This window comes from Drosophila novamexicana, unplaced genomic scaffold (genome assembly GCF_003285875.2).
Source record: "Drosophila novamexicana strain 15010-1031.04,08,12 unplaced genomic scaffold, DnovRS2.1 tig00001302-arrow-arrow-pilon, whole genome shotgun sequence".
Classification (NCBI taxonomy): Eukaryota; Metazoa; Arthropoda; class Insecta; order Diptera; family Drosophilidae; genus Drosophila; species Drosophila novamexicana.
The window spans coordinates 1217093-1238273 of NW_020824849.1; the positions used below are offsets into that span (position 1 = coordinate 1217093).

At 42.3% G+C, this 21181-nt stretch overlaps 5 protein-coding genes across 6 annotated transcripts in view; 3 read left to right on the forward strand and 2 right to left on the reverse strand.

Moving 5' to 3' along the window:
• Positions 1–1958: 1958 nt before the first annotated feature.
• On the reverse strand, positions 1959–3299 carry LOC115767082 (putative uncharacterized protein DDB_G0271606). Its single transcript, XM_030711228.1, has 2 exons — positions 3113–3299; positions 1959–3029 (listed from the first exon to the last, which is right to left on the reverse strand). Exons 1-2 carry the CDS (start codon positions 3149–3151, stop codon positions 2217–2219), a joined length of 852 nt encoding a protein of 283 aa, XP_030567088.1. The 5' UTR covers positions 3152–3299; the 3' UTR covers positions 1959–2216.
• A 274-nt stretch (positions 3300–3573) lies between these two features.
• Positions 3574–4413, forward strand: LOC115767083. The gene has a single exon (XM_030711229.1). The coding sequence runs from the start codon at positions 3583–3585 to the stop codon at positions 4273–4275; it is 693 nt and encodes a 230-aa protein (XP_030567089.1). The 5' UTR covers positions 3574–3582; the 3' UTR covers positions 4276–4413.
• A 396-nt stretch (positions 4414–4809) lies between these two features.
• LOC115767084 lies at positions 4810–5489 on the forward strand. Its single transcript, XM_030711230.1, has one exon. The coding sequence runs from the start codon at positions 4846–4848 to the stop codon at positions 5107–5109; it is 264 nt and encodes an 87-aa protein (XP_030567090.1). The 5' UTR covers positions 4810–4845; the 3' UTR covers positions 5110–5489.
• Positions 5490–6085: 596 nt separating this feature from the next.
• LOC115767009 lies at positions 6086–6564 on the forward strand. The gene is made up of 2 exons (XM_030711131.1): positions 6086–6223; positions 6328–6564. Exons 1-2 carry the CDS (start codon positions 6158–6160, stop codon positions 6562–6564), a joined length of 303 nt encoding a protein of 100 aa, XP_030566991.1. The 5' UTR covers positions 6086–6157.
• A 6995-nt stretch (positions 6565–13559) lies between these two features.
• Positions 13560–21181, reverse strand: part of LOC115767040 — a 53886-nt gene continuing 46264 nt past the window's right edge. For both annotated transcript variants that reach the window (XM_030711169.1, XM_030711170.1), the window contains exons 4-7: positions 17971–18062; positions 17788–17913; positions 16497–16832; positions 13560–15980 (exon numbers count right to left, since the gene is read on the reverse strand). In XM_030711169.1, the coding sequence (XP_030567029.1) occupies positions 14243–15980; positions 16497–16832; positions 17788–17913; positions 17971–18062 (2292 nt within the window). In that variant the 3' untranslated portion in view covers positions 13560–14242. The remainder of the gene's footprint in view (positions 15981–16496; positions 16833–17787; positions 17914–17970; positions 18063–21181) is intronic.

Genomic DNA, 21181 nt, shown 5'->3' on the forward strand with positions numbered 1-21181 from the left:
TTAATGCTACCTCAAACATGCCAAAGATTTTGCACCGCAGCTACGTTCAGACCACCGACATTTGCCATGCAGCTAATTTGAACTAATTATTCTCTGAACCCATACAGTTTGGGTAGCAAGGGGTGTGTGGGTGTTGTGCACATGTTTGTAATAGTTGGAAGAAGGTAGCTGTGACTTCCTGTTCCCATGCCCTTCTGTTTGTCTGTCCCAGACTTTACAGTTGCAACTCAGTTGCTCCTATAGCACGAACAGTTCGATTTTAGATCTTAATCTATCGATAATTCTACCCCTTTGATGATGTCAATATCTTTCGTTAATTCTACCCGTTCAAAAGAAGTCGATATTGATATACGGTTTGTTAATTGGAGTTTTTAAGAGCATGAAACAGGCGCTCGTCTAGTATTCACACATCCAATTAATTTTTTTTTTTTTAGATATCTCACAACATCCTTCTTATAATTGAAACAATGCTTACTTCTGAAGGCACAGTCTTGGGCTTTTATATGCACACGCATGTGAATGCCATATAAAAGTACCAACAATTTCGTAAAGATCAGACAATAAACTGCGGAGTCCTCTGAGTTTGTAAGTCCGATACATGAAGTTTGGAAAGGAAAAGAAGAAGCATGCTCAGTTCATAAGTAACGCGTGCGAGCTCTTATTAAAGGCAGCTAGAAGGCTTGTAAATGCAGCTCGCTACTGGGTACAGGGTATCTGGCTGTCGGTCACTGCCAACCTGCGCACTCTTACCCGTTATAGACTCTAAGTGCGCTTACGCCTTCAATCAGCTTAGTAAAAAGTATCGCTGCCAAAGGAAAACAGTAGTATATCAAAAACGAATGGCAAAACACACTAAAGAGAGACCGCGTGCTCGACGAAAGGGGGAGGCGCCACAAATGCGGAAGTGCTACTTGGCTGGGGCTGGCTCTGGAGGGCAGCTAGCTGAACAATTATTTTCTCAGGGTCAAGTGTGCCGAGCACTTTCAGCTGGTGGTTAATTATTACCGCCGGAAGCAAAGTGTGGACAACTGAATGGCGAAACTTTGGAAACTAAAAGCAAAGGCTGACCCGGTCATTTGTGCAACTGCACCATGAGGTTGCATTCTAGCGACTGAATTTCTACTTTAAGCCAACTCATAACACAAATGCATGGAATTGTTTTTTATACAAAAATCTTTTGTGCCGCAAAATGAAGAGTTCAGGAATTATTTAAAGCTAGCCGATAGTATCAACGGGGACTTCCAATTCAAATCAAAGAAAACTCATTAAAGATTATGGTCCACGCTAGAAAAAGTGTTCTAACTGAGAGAATCCGACTATAAGATGCTCTGTACTGAGCGCCAAGCTGCCGCTACAAGCAACTACCTTTTATAAATTTATAATGAAATAATAACTCAAGCTTCGCCTCCACATTATGGTACATGCAGCCTCGGATAACTTCGTTGTTTATTGTTTGATGTTTGCGATATTTAAAGGGCTTAAATATATTATTGAAATGCGTATGCATACCAAGGCCCAAGGCAGTGCCTACAAACATACGAATTTTCTCATTATGTGGAGAGCGGGGTAGTTTCCGAATGGCGAAACGAGAATTCACTTTCACATAGATATTAACCCGATTATATCGAAAAAATAAAATAAGCTCATTCTGCTCATGAAAGATTATGTATATACATATATATCATTTAAAACCACTTATATATTTTGCGAGATTCTTATCTATAATATATAAGCTTTATTGGGTCGGAGAGGCTGTACTTTACCCATATATACATTTGCACAAAACATTTACCCCATTCTCAATGGGTTGAGGCGAGTAAAAGGAATTGAAAGGGATTTAATAAAGATAATGTCGCTCATAGATACACACACACACGTGCACAGTTACACACCCAGTCACACGCAGACTGCTTAAATTAATTGGAAGGATTATTGCAAACACATTAATTCTGATTTTCGAATTTTAATTTTAGACAATATATGACTCATAGCTACGCTGCTGCAAAATTTTCACATAGTTACAAAAAAAAAAAAAGATATTACTAATGACTATTACGAGATTAGAATAAATTAAAACTAAGTGCGTGCAAAAAAAAGGAGTGACAAAAAAAAAACAGAGGTCGATTATCCATTAGTTAGTCATTTGAGTTTCTGGGTCCACTGGCGGGATGCAGCAGAGCCTGGCATATCGTGAAATCGATTGAAGCGCGTGTGTCTTAGAAGTTGTAGTTGAGATTGCCGCTGGAGAATCTCACATGGGATACGGCTGACGAAGGTTGATACGATGGAGAACCCAGTACGGAGGTCTCGGGCACTGCCATGCCGTAGTTCGTGGTGGTGCTGGGTGCCAGTTGGCCGGTGGCGAACTGCTGCGCAACATTCTGCTGCTGATCGCGCAGCACATCTTGCTGCTGCTGCTGCAGGAATCCCATGTGCTGCTGGGTCGAGTAGAAATTGCCCAGTCCGCCGGATGCTGTTGTGTGCAACTGTGGCTGTGACTGCGACTGCAACTGCGGCAGCTGCGTCTGCTGGCGTTGTTGCTGCGGCTGCAATCCGTTGCCGCTGCCAAAAACTGACGTGGATTGCCGTGTGAGGTATCGATTTCCTGCAGCATTGACACTGCCGCTGGCCGACTGTTGCGGCTGTTCATGCTGCAGTTGGTGCTGCTGTTGGCCGGAGACATCGGGATAGTAGGTGTAGAGCTTTTGCAGCAATTGCTGTTGCTGCTGCTCAAACTCCAATCGCTGACGCTGGTAATCAAGGAAGGCGGCTTGCATCTGGTCGGCATAGCTGGGTAGATTAGCTGATTGCAGCTGTTGCTGTTGCTGTTGCTGCTGCTGCTGCAGTTGCTGCTGTTGCTGTGCCAGATATTGCTGCTGCTGCTGCTGTTGTTGTTGAAGCAATTGTTGTTGGCTGCTGACAGCTGTCGCTGGCTTTGACTTGCTGTGAGCTCCAATGGCTTGCTGCGGATACGCAGCTGAATATTGTATTCCCGTGGCCGTAAGTCCGGCGAATTGAGTTGGATTTTGCTGCGAACCAAACAAAATGCAGAACAAATAATTAATAAAAAACCCTTCAAAAACTATTCATATTTCATGCTTGCCCCCTTTACCAGTCGACCACCATTTCTGCGAGTTTTGACAGCTCTCATTTTCTGCCAGCTTCTGTGGAATTTGGTTTCAAACACAACTACAATTTAGCAAATGTTTTCGAAATCTTGCAGTTTTACGGCAAGCTACAAATTCAAACGAGAAATAAATTCTGAAATTCGAAATCTAATCTGATTAAGCGAGCGAGCGAGACTGACACTGCCCCCAGTCCCGGACTGCCAGCCCAGCGCTGACAGTCCGGAAGCATTGTGCACAGCCTGCTTTGCTGCTGTCCACAAAATAAAATATATATATATATATTTATATAGAGAATTAATAAAATAAACAAAGGTGCCAAAGGCAAATATTGATCATACGCCACGTTGCACAGATGCGCTGCACGCAAACGAATCCAGTGCGAAAATGCGACATAAAACGGGTGGCAACGGCGCGAGGCGAACACAGTTGAAAAATGTGCTTCCAATTGCATTTAATGATGCTGCTGCTCTTGCTGGGACTGCTCACGGGCAGCGCCTGGTCACGTGCCAGGCCTGAAAATCCACTCGAGAAATTGGCCGTAGGCGCGCTCAGCGTGGGCACTGGCATTATGAGCAGCCTGCAGGAGGGCGCGCTGGCAACGCAACAGATGAACTTTGATGGCGGGCTGGTGGCTGTGCGCTCCAAGACGGCAATGGGCTATGGCGATGCGATGCGACTGGACAGTGGCGAAGATTCCGACTCATCCGAGTCGGATGAAAGGCGGCGGCGGCGGCGCAATATCAACAGCACCAGCAGCAGCAGCAGCTACCGCAACAGCAGCCGCAGCTTTAGCTTGCACCGGGCGCTGCATCGCCTCAAGCGTTCGCCTTGCGGCATGAAGATGGGCGCTACCACGGAGTCGGCCGACGATGTCGAGGCGCGCAAGAATCGCGCACGAAAGCGCGCCGCCAACAACAATGCATCTAGGACGCGCATCAGCAAAACGAGCACCAAAAAGAAGCTGATCGAGAGTCGCCGGCGACGACGCCGCCAGGCCACGCAACAGCAGCAGCAGCAGCTGGGCGCCGGCCTGGGCGAACAGGTCAAGGGCCTGTTTCTCGCATTTATAGACAACATGGCCGACATGGTGCAGCAGGTGCGCCAGCAAGTTAAAGGTGCAACTGCTCAAACCACTGGCGGCATGTAAACCATTTAAATATAAATTAATTAGCTTCCTTTTTTTTTTGAATATTAAAAACATACCAAATAGATATTGAATTGGCTAAAATGTCACCAAGAAATTTCAGCTATTTCTCAACTTTTTTTGTTGCTAAAAATACTAATAAAGACAAGAAAACAGAAAAAATACTGTCTTGATCAATGGGGTATTCGAAAATTTTGCTAATTAACTCTTTACAGGCTCTTATAAAATACTGAAGAAAAATACAAGAAAACAAAAAATAGAACAATAAGCCGCATTTAATTGAAGGTCTAACAAGCTTCTCTACCAGACAAAATGTTTGCTATTTCAGATTTATCTGATCGCTGCGAGCTTCAAACACCAACAAGCCAACATTTAAAAAAAATGTATATATAAGCTAGTTAATCAGTGACATTTCCGGCTGACAGAGCACGTGTCGCAGTTCCATTGCCTGCTGGACACGCCACCCATCAATGTTGGCCCAGACAAAAACGTTAGGGCCACGTTGGCGTCAGGTCAGTTAGCGCAATGATTTCCACTTGGCGTTCTGTATTTGCCTGCGTCTTGGGCCTGGCGATGCTTATGTGGCTGGCCCGCTGCCAGGAGGATCTGGAGCTGGACTACTCGAATGAGTATGACGATGTGCGACCGCAGCTAAGCTACCCGGATGAGCCGAGACTGGACACACGCCTGGCCGCAGCGGCTGAGCAGCTGGGCCAGAGCATACGGAATGCCTGGCAGTCCATGGCCGACTCATTCCGCAGCTATTTCGAGGAACTGCGACATGTTTTTGCCGATGGCGTCGAAGACAATGCAGAATCCCTGCCAGTGAGCAACTGATCAGAGCTGCCTTCAAAACTGCATTCACAGTGAATTGCAAAGTTACATAAAAACAAAAAAACAAAAAGAAAAATATGGGACTTCAATTAAGCTTAGACAGCACTTGAGACCTTAGCCAACTGATTAGTCAGTGGGGTAGAAATATACATTTCACGAAAGGAACATGGGAATCACATACATTATTAAATAGTTCTGTGCATACTTCATTTTCCCCTGGCTCCACTGAAAAGGAAATTGATTTTGGCAAATTTTCGGTGCTTGTTGTTCGATCTTTCAGCGTAAAACTAAAATGTAACCAGCTGATGGCGAGCATTAAGAATTAAAGTTTGTAAGAACTATAGAAGATGAATATGTAATACAGAATATAGTATTCCAACAAAATATCAATAGGAATAAAAACATATACTTGCATACCCTGTTCAACGTAAAATGAGTATATTGGTTTGGGACACATTATCACTAGCTATATACAGCTGGAGTAGGGATGAGAGCTTGGGCGAAAAGAAGGTCACAATATTTAAAAATTAAATTATAAATGAATTGGGAGACATTCATCTATAGAGAAGTCAAACTAGATGATAAATGAGCCGCAATTAATGAGAATAGACTAAAGCTGACAATTAAGTGAGTTTACTGTAATATCCAATTGTTATAAATACTTTTGGATAAGCGCTAATCAGCTGATCGTACAGCTTCCGGAGTTCGGAATTGTACATCACTGGAGTTCATCAAGATTGGAGCCAACCCATTACCAGCGCATGTCAGCGGTTATGTAAATCGAGCAAACACACTCGTGCACACACGAACACACACATACGCGCGCACTGCATGCCGCGCAGTTGAGGCAAGATGTTGCCTGAGATTGGGGCACCGGATGTGTGCAACACGACAGCAGCTGTTGGCGGTAATTATAAAAGTTTTGTGCTGTTCCCGTTTGCCGGCTGCCAATTAGTCAAATGGCCAGGTCACCCAACACCCCGGTTAAATAACCTGCGTCGAGAGTCAGGCCAGCCAGTTCCAAGCACAGACCCACAACCAGAGCAGAGCCATGGGAATGCCTTTAGTGTTGGTTGTTTTGCTGCTCCTCAGCATCTGCACAAACGCCAGGCCGCAGGTAAGCTCACCTGCTCAAGCAGCAGACCCACACCGAATTCCCCACTAATTGTGTCTGTGTGTGTGTGTGTGTGTGTGTGTGTGTGCATGTGTGCGCGGTTACAGGACTTGGAAACAAGCATGTTGTTGGCTGCCGCCCAGGTGAAACAGCTGGTGGAGAGCGGCGCCGCGGCACACAACGAACAGAGCGTCGAGATACTGGGCCAGAAGATGGGCGGCGGCATGAATTTCGGTTTCGGTGATGCGATGCGCCCAGGTGCCGGTCGTCGCCGCAGAAGTGCTCGACTGCAGCCGGAGCTGGCCCTTGGACCCCGACAAAAGCTTGACAAAATATATGCATGAAGAAAACTTACCACCTGTTGTTGTTGTTGTTGTTGTTGTTGTTGTTGCTGCTGCTGTTGTTGTTGTTGTTGTTGTTGTAGTTGTTGCAAGTCAGCCTGTGGCTGCTCCAGAGCCAGGGCCTGCTGCTGCTTGGCAGCACCATAGTAGCGCGTGAAGGTCTGCTGTAGCCCGGGCGCCTTCAGCGTAAACGAATTCGTGTTGGCATCGGTGTGAAAGGATAATTGTGCATGGCACGCATACTGCAGCCCACCGAGGAGCAGCAGGGAGAAGGTCAACAGACCACCGGGATACCAGATGCCAAACATGTCCCGCTTCTATGATTTATGAGGCCAGTAGCAAATGCTAATTGGAATTGATTCAGATTAAGCGCTGTGATGCAGTTTCTCCCTCTCAGTGGACTGATGGCTGTTGCCCGTCTGTCTGATGCTCTCTGATGGTTGCCTTAATTAATGGCAACGGCCACAACAACAATGTCACGTTATCGGCGACGACAACAAACCGTCTGCAGTTTGTCCAAATAACGACTGTGCGTTGCCCGCCCGCCGTTCATTCGTTTTATACTTGGTCTTTGGCTCCGGGCTTTGGGGCCGTTTACTTGGCATGCAGCAAAGGCAACGAAGACATCGAAGACAGCGGCAACAGCTGATGGTAAATGGAAAATTTATTTATTGGCCCCGTCTTCGGCAACAGCTGTAATTTGAGCAGTATTACGAGTCAATGTATGTGCGTGAGGTGTTAGCACAGTCGAACCACCAACTCCAGTCCCCACACCCACTCTTAAGCCGGGCCATGTGTGCCATCACGCCTTGGGTCATTCGAGCGCGGCCATGATTTGGGCACAAAATATATGATGTGGTGATAAATAAGGATCGGCTTAGGAGCTCTATATAGGAGTAACAGTTCACAGTTCTATGCACATAGAGGCAACGAGATAGTGAGTGAGAGAAACAAAGAGAGAGAGAGAGAGAGAGATAGAGAGAGAGAGAGAGAAGGAGAGGGAGGGAGAGAGAGAGCTAGAGCTAGCGGGAAAGCGCAAGATGCTGTGAAAGTGTTTCGACTTAGAGCTAAGATACAAGGCCCATTCGAACTTTTTGGGCAAAGGGTATAGGTAAACTAGCAATGGAACGCTTTAAGTATGTTCGAATAAGACAATACTTTATCTATGCATCGACATTTACATTTAGGCTGGCATTTGCACCAGCAACCAAGTTTTTGGGGTGGCTTGAATACCTACAATCAGCTTGGACCGGTTGAGCATGGAAGATTTCCTATCTTTGGTTGTTTATTATAGGCTTTGAGGTTTGTACCTCATTAAATCTCTGGCCTTTTTCAAGAGAACCACATATCATAAATTTACTAAATTATACACAAGTTTTTTATTTATTAAATTTAATATATTTTTTATATTTTAAGAACTTACAAATAATGCAAAAATATTGTCAAACAAAAAAGAAAACAAACCATTTTTTTAACCAAAGAGAAAAGTATATGTTTCACCTTAATGGTAAATAAAATATATTCCAGGCTCAAATCGTTTCGCAGCCTTGATAAGAGCAAACCCAAAAAAAAACTTCCGTCTCGTGCGCTACAACTTAGACAATCATAAATGCTTTATAATTTAACAATTAAATATTAAAATATTTATTATTATTTCACTTTCTTTCACTTGCTTTGAATTTAAATGCGGCACAGCGACAAAAAATATGTGCATAGGCATAGGCCTTTGAATAAGGCCTGTTGCGGGGGCACATTCAAATACAAATTGAATATGGCCGTGACGCTTACATAACATGCACGCTGCCCCAAAAAGAAACCGAAAAAAAGTAGGCAAAAGACACAGAAGCAACAGCAAAAGTGAGCGAAAAATATAAACAACAAAAATGATGTGACCACAGGGCCAACTAAATATAAAGACCCGGCATAAAATGCTGTTTATGGGAACGTGCGTGGCATACGCAAAATGCGTGGAAGCGTGTCGAGTGTCTGCAACGGGATTTCGATATCAATAAATGGCCAACAGCTGATAAGAGAGCGGGGTTAAGGCTAACAGACAAGATGCTGCCCATAATTGCATTTGCAATTGCATTGCCAATTGGCTCAAATCGTTGCCAACTTTCAAATTGTGTTGTGTTGTGTTGTGTTGGCCAACCCGATTATGAAAGACAACTATTATGAGTGCACACACACAGACACACACATACACGCACACATGGAACACCACCTACATAAGTGTTAAGTGGGCAGCCGAAGCGGACAGTAGCAGTGGCCGCCCGTCCACATGGCGTATACGTGATCGACATACATTTATTAGGTCGCGCGCGCGTTTCATTTCATTTTGAAGACGCAATCGCAATTGAAAGCGCATTTCATATGATTGAAAGTTGTTTATGTATGCCATTTGCTCCAACTGCACGTATACGCCCCCCCAGCCGACCCCATTGGCTCGCGATAAAGGGTATGTATCAATAGTGAAATATATATGTATGTGTAATACATAAGCACTGTTCCACGCACATTATGACAATGAGCCGACAATCAAGACACAGGCGCCAGTAAGCAGTCAGCAGTAGTAAACGGCCAGCAGTAGCCAATTAGCAGTAATACCACAAGCAGTCCATATATGTTATATATACGTATATCCATATTACGAGTATTGCAATTTTTGTAATAAGCTGTTGCCCGGAATGGTGACAGGCTGAAGGCTAAAGCTTTTAAAATTGTTGACCAACAGATAAGGAGCTGAATAATCGCAATGCTTCCAGAGCATTAAGACCGAATCGCCGATTTTTATGTAAATAACAAACAGAGCGACTCCAATAAAATATGTCAACAAGTGCGCACGCTGTTGTCGACTCTGCTCGACTGCAAAAATACCCTGCATTATAATAGATTGATTTTCAGTAGCACGCTTTGAATTCCGCATTTCACACAACATTTAAATATTTGGATAGATGGTCTTTTCCCATTTTCGGAGCAATTATTGAAAAGTTGCCAACTCTTAAATTCTTTGAGGCATGCTTTAAAATCCAAGTCCCAAAATCGATAAATAAATTAAATGGGTCGTGATATCGAAAAAACCTGACAAGCTCTTTTTATACCCTGAACCCATTAAAAAAGGGTATAAGGGTATATTGTATTTGTGCAAAATCCAAATGTGTAACAGGCAGAAGGAAGCATCTCTGACCCCATAAAGTATATATATGCTTGATCAGCATCAATAGCCGAGTCGATCTAGCCATGTCCGTCTGTCTGTCCGTCCGTCCGTCCCTATGTATGAGCCAGAACCTATAAGAGCTAGATACTCGAAATTTTAGATGTAGGTGCTCCTAGTGCCTGCGCAGATCGAGTTTGTTTCCAATAATCGATAACTTCCTCAGTTTCCAAGCAATCGATAAAAATCGATATCGATATCCTGTTTTTTAGGCAATTTTGGTAAATAATAAGAGCTAGAGTCCCCAAACTTGACATATAGCTTCGAAAATAGAATATATATATGCATTTGATGTTGGAAGAAAAGGGTTCAGGGTATCCTCAAGTCGGGAGCTCCCGACTATAACCTCTTACTTGTTTCGCCTGGCATAGTTCAAAATACATATATTTGAAATTCAAAGTCCCTGCCTTCCATTAAAAAATCCGATCCGCATTTTCATTGGCTACAGGGTATAAAAAGAGCTTTTCTGACTACTTTGCGTATTTAATGTGGTAAAGAAATTAATTAATATATAAAAAAAATCGAATTACTTAACATATTTATGTGAAGCTTTGAGAAAGCAGCAGTTAAAGTTCCCAATAATTTAATCGTTATTTCATATTTAATAAAATTGACATTTGCATATAATGCTCATATTTAGCTTATTTTATTAAGCACATATATTTCAATTTCCTGCTTATAAGGCGTTTATTTAAATATAGATATTATTGTGGTAATAGGATATAAGAGCGAACACGTGTCTGTTCAAGCTCGAATATCTTATTTAGTTTTAAATACGAACCGAACCCTAAATCAAACAAAAACTCTGAAGCATCTGGAAAATGTTGTTTTAAATAAAATTCTCTTAAGCAACATTCGGCCCTAAAACTACAAGGAGCTCTGGTACCAAACGTTGTAATTATCTAACCATATTGGGTAGATGCCAATTTTGGGTAGAGCCCAAAATGTTAGCCCGCATCTTGTATATGAAAATATCTACGACTTGCAATATTTTCAGTACAACGGGCAATTGGGTATTGAAAAATGAAAAGGTCTTAATCAAAATTGAATCTGTGTTTTAAAATGTTTCGCGAAATGCAGGATGCTGGTTCAAGCCGTGAACCAAACCACCGATTTTTGTTGGAGCCTGTTTGTTGATGACAGCAGTTGCCATACCAATTTGAAGTGACAATGAAATATTTTCTTTTCCCCATTCGATTTCGGGAAATTTGCTGCTGTCGAACGAGCGATAAGAAATTATTATGGCGTCATTTTTATTATTATTTTTTTTTTAGGCAACAAAAGCTCATAAAATACGTGTAATTTAGCGATTAGGACATGCTCCATAAAATATCAAATAAAAGAAAATGATAATAATAAAATAAAAAGCAGAATAGTATAAGAAAGTAGGCGAAAAATATGCAGACCTGCCGTGTGGTCAAAAAAATGAAAGAGAGAGAGTGAGAGAGATGTCCTGCTAAATAATGGTACTTAATCATTTTAGTGGGTCATCGAAAAGGCAGGGAGAGCGGCTTTCGGCTGTCAACTGACCTCCCAAAACTAGAGCACTGCGAGCGGAGAGGCACAGATGCTGCATACAACACCATGCGACCAGCGCCCGATTTGAGGCTGTTAAACCCAAACGCTTGAACTTTTGAACTCGCACACTGACCTCATTGCACACACGCACACACAAACACAGAAGAGCACGCACATTTGCACCCAATCTCTGGCCAATGGCTCTGCTTGGCTCATGCCAGGGAATCATTTTGCGCTGCAAATTATTTTGGCTCCCCTTTTCGCTTTTGAATTTGCACAGATTAAATTGAGGCGACAGGCCACGCGGCTCCTGTTCCAGCTACAGCTTCAGCTCAAGCCCTGCTTCCGACCAGCTCTGACACCCCAATAGCATCCGCATTCGCATACCATCCGCAATCTACATAGGCCAGTGCCGAAAGACAAACAACAGGCATCAACCTTTTTATGAGCTAGCTACAGTGGTCGAAATAACCAGTAAAAGGTGTTCAAAGAAAATAAATTAAAAAAAAAAAAATTAAATTAGAAATAAAATTTAAAAAAAAAAAAATACTGGAATTTAAAAATATATGGTATAAAATGCATGCTATAAATTAATATTAAGAAAATCTAATAAAGAAAAATTTTAATTTATACAAAAAAGATTATTCAAAAGATATTTATAATAAAACAAAATTAAAAACTAAATTAATTAAATTAAAAAAAAAAATAAACTAAATTGATTTAAAAATTATGTGATATATCTTTATGGTAATTAATAAAAAAATAATATTATGAAAATTGTATAATTAATCATTTTAAATTTATGAAATAGAATTATTTTAAAAAAATGTCAGAAAATAAACAACTAAATAAATTAAATTGCAAATTAACTTTTTAATTAACGCGTTTATATATATATTTAAATGCATACTTACTAATTCATTATTTAGGTACAGTAACTAACCTTTGACCTCTGGGTGCCACTGTGTTCAGCTTAAATGCCAATAAAAAAGAAAATGGCGCCAATGCAGCTGTTTTTTTTTTGTTTTTGTGGGTTTAACTCACATCAATTTTTTTTATTAGTTTCTCTTTTTGTTTTATACACCAAATACAAAAAAAAAAAAAAAAACAGACAACAACAACGAAAACTGTATTCAATATAAGCACAAATATGATATATATATATATATATATATATATATATATATAAATTGTATATATGTATATAGTATATAAGGGACTTAAACTTTATGGGGCTTGGTTGGACTTTTGCCTTTGTGCCTGTATTACTTGCTGCTTAGCTCAAGTATTATTATTGTTATTTTGATTAATTTTTAGGGGTATCTGCAACGAATGCTACAACAATTCAGTTATGAATCGAGCTCAATAAAATTTGATAGAGGCCTTACGCCAGTCGTGATCAAAGTAGATTTAGTTTTGGTATACTTTGGTATACACATAGTACAAAAGGGGAGATTGCAATTCTCGGGGTTTGCAAGAATTGCCAACTAGTTCGAACGCAATTATTATAAAACAGACATACACAGGTATACGGGCATGTATGTGTGTAGTTTATATATATAGTAAGTTTTGGATTTATTTTTATTGTGGTTGATAACATTCAATAAACTGTTGACTATTTGTATTATTTTTTAAATATTGTGTTCATATTCTTGTGTGTGTTAGCTTTAAATCTTGCATTGTATTCTTGATATATTTAAAATATTTCACCATAAACATTTATTATGTAATGAATAATAAATATGTATACTTTTTCTTTTTCTTGTTTAACTTGAATTCTTATTGACATTCAAATATAACTGAACTTTGAGAAGTTAACAACATTGAATTCGTAACATACGTAACATACACTGCCTCTAAATTATATGTGTACCTAATGTATATACTACAAATATTGCACATAGACCAGATACACAATATAATTTATTTTAAATTTATTTTTCAAATATTTTGTTTTTGTTTAAATTGTATTTTAAATTGTTGCTTGGCACATTTGAATTACTTAATTTCATGTTGTGCCTATTTCGAGGAGCATTTTCTTAGTTAAACACAACAAACATTTCATTAGTTGACTTTTAAAAATATTTCATTTTTCGATTTTTGTTTTATTTTCCGTTTTGCTTTCATATTTAGGTCTTGTAACAACATTGATAAATATAGCATGTAACATGAATTGTGCTAACTGTTTTGCCAACAAAGTTATCTTTTGTTTTCTGTAGAGGAATATAAATACTTTATTTGAATTACTTTTTTTGTCTTTTCCTTTTCATTGTAATATTTTTATATATATTTATACTCTTGATATTTTGGTATTGAAATAAGTTCTTTAAAAATATGTCTTTCCTTTTCCCTTCATTTCTTTTGCTTTTCTCTTCTCTTTTGTATAACAACTTTGCTGAGCAACTTCTCATGGATCGTTAAAAATACATGATTCATTTTTGTTTCAGGCACGCTTTCCCAATGTCTTTGTGCTTTAAAAATTAATCATATTTTTGATTAGCATTACGTGTATATAAGCATATTCTTTTTTTTATATTTTTATTGTACATTGAGAAACAACACACATATTTTCGACCTTGCGGCTTTATTTATTTAATAAAAATTTTTTATTTCTCTTTCGTGAAAAAAAAATTACCCTTAAGCTGCTAAAAAGTTCTCCTACAATACCTGCAGCCTGTCTTTGCTGCCCCGCTTAACACTTTATCCTGGGAAAAAAAGGTAATTCCCCTCGAACATTACGCTCCCCAGGTTCCCCTTGCCTAAGCCCTACTACCCTTAAGCTACCAAGTAGAAAAAATGGTTTGGTTCGTAAAGTTTCAGTATTTCCGCGATATGCAAATACTTGTATTTTAAAAATTGAGAAAAAAAATGAAGGGAGCATAATGAAATGCTTTAGCACTTCTTGCCAGGAGTGGGGCCCAAATGCTGTTGCCAACGACCGCCTCCAGCTTAGAGCTCGGCAAAAATATTCTCCCTAAAGTCGAGTTCCGGATGCGCAGAATGCGTGGATCCATGTCCATAATCCCTCGATTTCATTGAGCTGCGCGCCGAGTTGGAGCTGAAGCTGGCGTTCCGGGGGCTGCTGCGACGCATGCGACCCTCGAGGCCGGCCATTTTGTTGAGCGGCTGTGTGGGATCCAGCTCACAGAATGCGCCCGCAATTAGATCGGTGCCATTGAGCGAATTGAAGCTATCGCGCTTGGAGCCGCGTGTGGTGCCGCCGCCCGGAACATGATGCGAACCGGGGCCGGAGCTCTTGCGGCTGAGCCGACGCGTATACTGATACTGATAGGTGGGCGGGGGCGGAGCGGGCGCTGCAACTGGCACCGCTTGGACTGCTGGCGGCAAATTGTTGCTGCCACCGGGCGTATAGCTATCGTAAAAGTCCTGCGGCACCTCCTCCTCATCCAGTTGCTGGTGCTGATGCAGCTGCTGCTGATGCTGTTGCAGTTGCTGCTGTTGTAAGTGGCCAAGACGCTGCTGTGCCTGCTGGTGGAGCTGATGCTCCTGCAAATTGGAGCACAGGCTGTACTCTGTGGGCTGGCTGCTGCTGGCCAGCGACATGCTGAGCGGATCACTGCCGGGCATAACCAGCGCCAATGCGGCCTTATCATAACCATAGCCGGAGTCTCGCTTGGGTTTGGGGGAGCGCTGCGCATATAGCTTCTCAATGTCCGGCAGCTGGCGGCCAACTCCGCCGACAGATAGGCGAACCTTCTCGCCCTGCTGTTCCCGTTGCATCATCTCCTGTATGTCCATGCTGCGCTCGCGCTCCAAAAGATCGATTATCTCCAAGTCGCGCTCCAGCGTGCTGGAGGAGAAGGTGCTGCTGCACTCGCTAAATGAGACATCCTTATGCCGCGGCCCGCCCACGTGGGGCCAACGCTGCGGCGGATGCATCACGCTGCTTACCACGGAGCTCTCCTCGCCGTCACCATAGTTGCTGGTGCCGCTGTCATCCAGCAGCGCGCTATTGTTGCCATTGCAGTAGCTGGAGGCTGTCAGATTGGACACCGAATTGTTTGACACGGACATGTACTCCATGCTAGGCTTTTGCCTGGCCTGGCCGACGGCGGGCTTGGAGCGGCCGCTGCTGTTGTTGCTGCTGCTGCTCGGCGGCTGCTTGCGCCCCGATCCGGTCGAGCCATGGCCATCCGAGATTATATTGATCTTGACGTCGTGCTTTTTGCCGCGCATATGCTTGCCTAGATTATTAACCACGCCTGCGTCCCCAGCCCCGCGTCCACTCAGCACATGACCACCGCGCTCCCGTCGCTCACGTTCCCGATCCCGACCCCGTTCACGCTCCCGTTCCCGTTCCCGTTCCCGCTCCCTATCCCGTTCACGCTCCCTATCCCTATCCCGCTCACGATCTCGCTCCTTGACGGCAGATTGACCCTGTCTGTGCGGCGCACCGCTGTACCGATCCGTGGAACTTAAGCCATGTCCCGGACTCCGCTCATGACGCAGCGACACTGCGTTGCCCTTTGGTGGATGCTTCTGTGACTCGGCTGGGGGCTGTGTCTGTCCCGCACCGTTAACCGCAACGCTTGTGGTATTAGTGTGCTCGTCCTTTTCAATGGAGTCCTCCTGCAGGCTGCCAGTGCCCGCATTGCTGCGACGCTGTGACTTTGGCTTGCGCTTGGCCGAGAGCCGAAAATATCCGCGCAGACGCTCCTGCTCATCTCTGCGAAAAGGAAGGAAATCGAAAAACAAAGCATTGATACAAATGATGCGAAACATAATCGAAAAAAAAGAAACACTCGTGTAGCTGAAAACAACAAATACAGTGCTGCACGGCTGCCTTTCAGCTGGCATCAAATTATTCAAATCATTTCAAATACCCAGTAAAACTAATAATTGAATACCATGAATTAAACAACTCGCTCGGCCTTTACAAATGCCAAGTACTTACTCTGTGCTTTCGAAGACGAACAGGCGAGTTCGAGTTCGCGATGGCAAAAACTCGTTTGCTCGCTCGCGTCTTTTGTTGAAAAACAAAAGAAATTAAATATTAAATGTACACTTGCGAGTACTTGGAAATGCATTTATTTGTGCAAGACAGTGCTGCAAAATAATTGGTTGCGGCATTTGTGCTGGAAACAGTGTTGAATTATGCAAGGAGTATTTATATAATGCGCGTATTTATGTGTATCCATCTATGGAAACATGTTGCAATAAGAATAATAATAGTGAGACTCACCTGGGCAATATCTGCGAGGCATAAATACAAGGGAATATGACAGTGGGCAGAAATGCGACCCACACAAACATCAAGTAGGTAAAATCGAAATGCTTTTGATTCTCGTAGGTCTCCTCGAGCGAGAGCCGTGCGAATCTTAGTATCATTAATGGGCACAGGCAGACCACCTGGGTGGCGGCCATGCTGCCAAAATTGCGCTGCTTGCGCTTCTCCCGGCAGACGTCCAGCTCGGCGCTGTACAGATCATAGGAACGGGTGCTTGTCCCATGTCCATTACTTAGCCCGGCCACGCCTCCGCCGCTGTGCGTGCGTGGCTCCGATGATGTCGAGGAGTTCCTGTGCCGGGCAACAAAAAGAACACAAAAATGAAAGGTGAGTAAGAGAAATGTCGAAAAAGTTGTTGAGGAAATCGAAGTCATTAAACTGCCATTGGGTTGGAATTGAGCTCATTAGCAACGGACAAGCTCAGGTGCCCGGCGGTTGCCCGGTTGCCCGGTTGCCCGGTTGCCCGCTTGCTTTATGGTAACCAATGCCAAGACCCTCTCTCCCTCTCTCGCTGTCCCCTAGCCGTATCCAGTTCAATCTCAATCCGTTCGAACAAAAAAATTAATCAGCTCAATTAGCAGAACTGAAACCCAAATCGAAGCCAAACGACCAAATGAATAATGACCCCAATTTATTTCAGTGGCCAACAAGCGCTTAATATTTTAATTTAATGGCACGTGCCGCCGGTATTTTATGTTTTTCCCCCCTTGCAATATTTTAATATGCCAAATGTGAGCTATAATATTCCGGAATAACAAGGAAAACCCCGTTAAGCGTTTGTCTTCTATGCAAATCAGGAAAATTCTGAATGAATCAGCTAGAAATTCTTATTATTTTATTATTAACATAGCGTGTATTACCCAGCTTTGGTCTGGCCAAGTTTTTCCCTTACATTTTAGACGAGCTTTCCGCCCATTTTACCTCCACTAGGATGAACTGCAACAAATGTTGGCACACTTATTCATAATTTAACGATGTAGAGCTTTAAGAAAATTGAACTTCAAGTTAAATCTTAATTTTTTGTTAGTCTTAAGTAAAAACTTTGGAAATGAGTTTAAAGCCGATCGGATGGTAAATAAAATAAGTTCAGGCAACCTTTTTCCGCTCATTTTCCACGTTTACAAGTGGAAACAGCTGCAACTTAACGAAAATTCGCCTGCTTAATTTGTAATCCACATATTCATCATTTATTTGGTTGAGCAAATAGGAAAGTCTCCAGTCATGTATCTAATTACGAAACACTTACCTCTGCCTCATTCGAAGATCGACGCGATGCTCGTACATCATGACCGCAAAGGGCCCGTCCGGGGGACGCAGCTCCTGGGAGGTGCGTATATACAAATAGGACAATAGGACGGCTGGGCCACAGTACCTGAAAGCGAAGAGTTGTAAAGAAATGCGCTTTTTGCTCAATGCCCGTCGAACCTACATGATTAGAAACAATCCCCGTGTATATTCTTGCATGTCATCCATCAAGTTGACAACGCACAGCCCAATGCCGGACAGCTGTGGCAAGTAGTCCTGCAATTAAAGTACAACAAAAAAACACAATTAACAAATTAAGGACTAGTGAATGAGTGGCATTTGGTCGGTGTAAAGTTGCCATTTTAATAACCTTGGGCAGTTAACACGAGTCGAAAGTGCTCGACTTAAGACTCAAATATGTTATTTTCAATTGCTGCTAGAATTTACATTTTTTCGTCAAACGAAAATTTTCCAGCCAGAGTGGTGGATTTTATAATAAGTGTGAAAAGCATCTCAAATGATTTTATAATAATAATAATTCTGCCTTTTTAGTGTTAGCCAACACTACAAACTGTAGCCAGTGTTTACAGTTGTTGTCAACAGTTGCAAATGCCAGCAGATGACTGTTACACACACACCAGCGATATACCCTTTACTTGCAGCTTAAATGACAGGGTATCGAGTGTGAGAGCAAAGACAATACGTTTGTACACATGCATTCAGTTGAATAGACACTTGCTATTGATTCCAGGTGAGCCCACACCAAAAATATAAAAAAAAAGATAATTGAATGAAATTTCCGCTAAAGTTGAGCACACAGGAAAGTTCAATTCGTTGTGTCCCTGGCTGGTGGCCCAGACCCAGACCCAGACCCAGGCCCAGCCCCCGGCACAAGCCCTGGCCGTGGCCATGGCCCCAGCTGCTAGCCCTAGGCCCGGCCGTAGCAGATGCCATGGCATGCTCTATCCGTGCATGGCCCCTGGCCTCTACGCTTGCTGCTGCTCTAGCTGCTCCAGCCCACTCGTAATTGTATTGTTAACACCCACCAGACATTCCCACATGCTACGTTGATCAACGCCATGCCGCCGGCTTGTGGCATGCCACCACGATGGTTTTGTTGAGGCATTTTGCGTAATTGTAATTACACATACACATGCGAGTATTTTTCGCTGACGGGAGCACAGCTGAAAGTTCAATGTGGAGACCAAAAGAAATTTAACGAGAGCAGGAAATTAATTTATGGATAAAAGTTATTGGCGCAAAGGCACGAATGTTGGCAACACATACGTGGCACAGCCAAAACTCAAAAGAAAATATTATATTAAGTATTATCAATTAATCCAAGAGCTGCTGACAGAACGTTATCCAATTTTTAATAAAAATAACCCGAACGGAAGCGTGCAGATATTGGCACAAGTATTACGTTTACTCCCCGATTACATTTCAAATACGAGTCAATTACGTCGCGAGTACGCTACGATTAAGTTACGAGTATTTTCTGATTAGTTTCCGCTTACGTCCCGATTACGTAACGAGTATGTTCCACTTACGTTACGAGAACTTCCCGATTACGTCCCGAGGACGACGCGATTATGTCTCGAGTACGTCCCGACTACGTCACAAAGTCGTTCCGATTACGTTTTGCTTAAATCCCCATTGCTTCCCGATAACGTCCCGAATACGTTACAAGTACGTCCCGATTACGTTCTTACTAAGTTCCGATTACGTTGCGAGCACGTTGCACATACGTTACGAGTGCGTTGAGACTATGTATGTCCCGATAAGTTTCCGTTTACGTCCCGATTACGACACAATTACGTTACGAGTATGTTTCACATACTTTACGAGAACGTCCCGAGGGTGACTCGAAAATGTACCGATGACGGCGCGATTATGTCCCAAATATAATTCCATTACGTTCCCATTACGTTATGATTACGTCCTCATTACTTTCCGATTACGTCCCGAATACGTATAAGTATGTCCCACCTGAGTTCTGTCCGCTGGTAAAGGACCCGGACTAGCGGAAGTTGTAGCTGGGATGGTGTTGCGTGGTATTCAACGACTCTTTGGCGTTTCCTCGTTAACATAGGATGTACACATTTTTTGCTTAGTAACTTGGCACTTTGATAAACTTTCTATATTATGTTGCATATGTTAAGCACACATACACACACACAAGCATTAAATGAAAAACACTCGTAAATGATTTTGTATGAGCAACTATTATAAAGTTTTTGCAGTTCCCTTAACAACAGAGGGCTCCACCAAACTAGAATAAATAAGTAGTCATACATGTAGCACTCATGCTCAATACAAGCTAGTCGGAGGGGTGAGGGCCGATGGCTAAAAAGTTGCGACAAAGTTTAAAAGAGAAAATTACGGAGCATAAACTACGAGCAATATACATAGGGAAGATGAGCAAAACTTTTTGACTTGGGCTCGAAAATGTGAGCTAAACATTTTCAGCGACATAAATAAATGGGCGCACTGGCCAGGCCCCCGAATTCTGATGCTGCCTGCCCACAGCAGTCATTTGGGTAATGAACTGTTAGCGCTGTACAATCTGGCCAAGAAATCTGTTTTGCATTCCTTGGCCAACGCACAGCAAAATGCAAATAAATGACGACAAGGACAACAACAACAAGAACAGGGGCAGCGACATCGACAAAGATGACGATGATGATGAGCCTGAGCTTGAACAAGGGGCAGAGGCTGGCCTCAAAGCGTTAAGCGAGGCAATCTGCGATTTTATTAGGTCTGCGGCCAACCACGATGCCTACAGATCCCGCCAACGCCAACAACATGGCCAATGCGAGCCGGGAATGAGAACGGGCATGAAACGGAAGCTGCACGCAATTTAACGAGTCTTGCGGGTATCTTTTCGATACACTTTCCTAATGGAGCAGCAATATCTTGACTTTGTCGTGAAGCTTGGCAGCCCGCAAAGCATAGTGTAATCTCATGAGATTGTCTTCTAGCCATCCAATAATATCGAAGTATTTTTCAGCCGTATATAATATACCCTCGTGAAATATTAAGTAATTTATTTTATATGTTTAGCTCTTGTAATATTCGAATAATGCCTAAAGAAACGACTGTTTGAATTGATTGATGATGGAAAGAGAAAAGGTATACAAAAATCTATATAAAAATTATAGAAAAATATATATTTAAAATTTGCAAGTTATCCTTAAAAAATCGACACTCAAATATCGATATTCTGAAAATGACAGCAGATATAATATATACTCGTTTTGCATATGGTATGAGAAAATATATATAAAATTTGAGATATGATGCGATATGATTTGTAAGTATATGATTTGTAGTATATGACAAGGTGTCAATAAAGATGTTTGATCTACATATAAGAGCACAGCTTAAGATGATTC

Coding starts and splice junctions, on each gene's coding strand:
- LOC115767082 (XM_030711228.1), bottom strand. CDS start 3,151: ATGAGAGCTGTCAAAACTCGCAGAAATGGTGGTCGACTG. Junction 3,030..3,112: donor GCAGAAATGGTGGTCGACTG/GTAAAGGGGGCA, acceptor TTTGGTTCGCAG/CAAAATCCAACTCAATTCGC.
- LOC115767083 (XM_030711229.1), top strand. CDS start 3,583: ATGATGCTGCTGCTCTTGCTGGGACTGCTCACGGGCAGCGCCTGGTCA.
- LOC115767084 (XM_030711230.1), top strand. CDS start 4,846: ATGCTTATGTGGCTGGCCCGCTGCCAGGAGGATCTGGAGCTGGACTAC.
- LOC115767009 (XM_030711131.1), top strand. CDS start 6,158: ATGGGAATGCCTTTAGTGTTGGTTGTTTTGCTGCTCCTCAGCATCTGC. Junction 6,224..6,327: donor GCACAAACGCCAGGCCGCAG/GTAAGCTCACCT, acceptor GCGCGGTTACAG/GACTTGGAAACAAGCATGTT.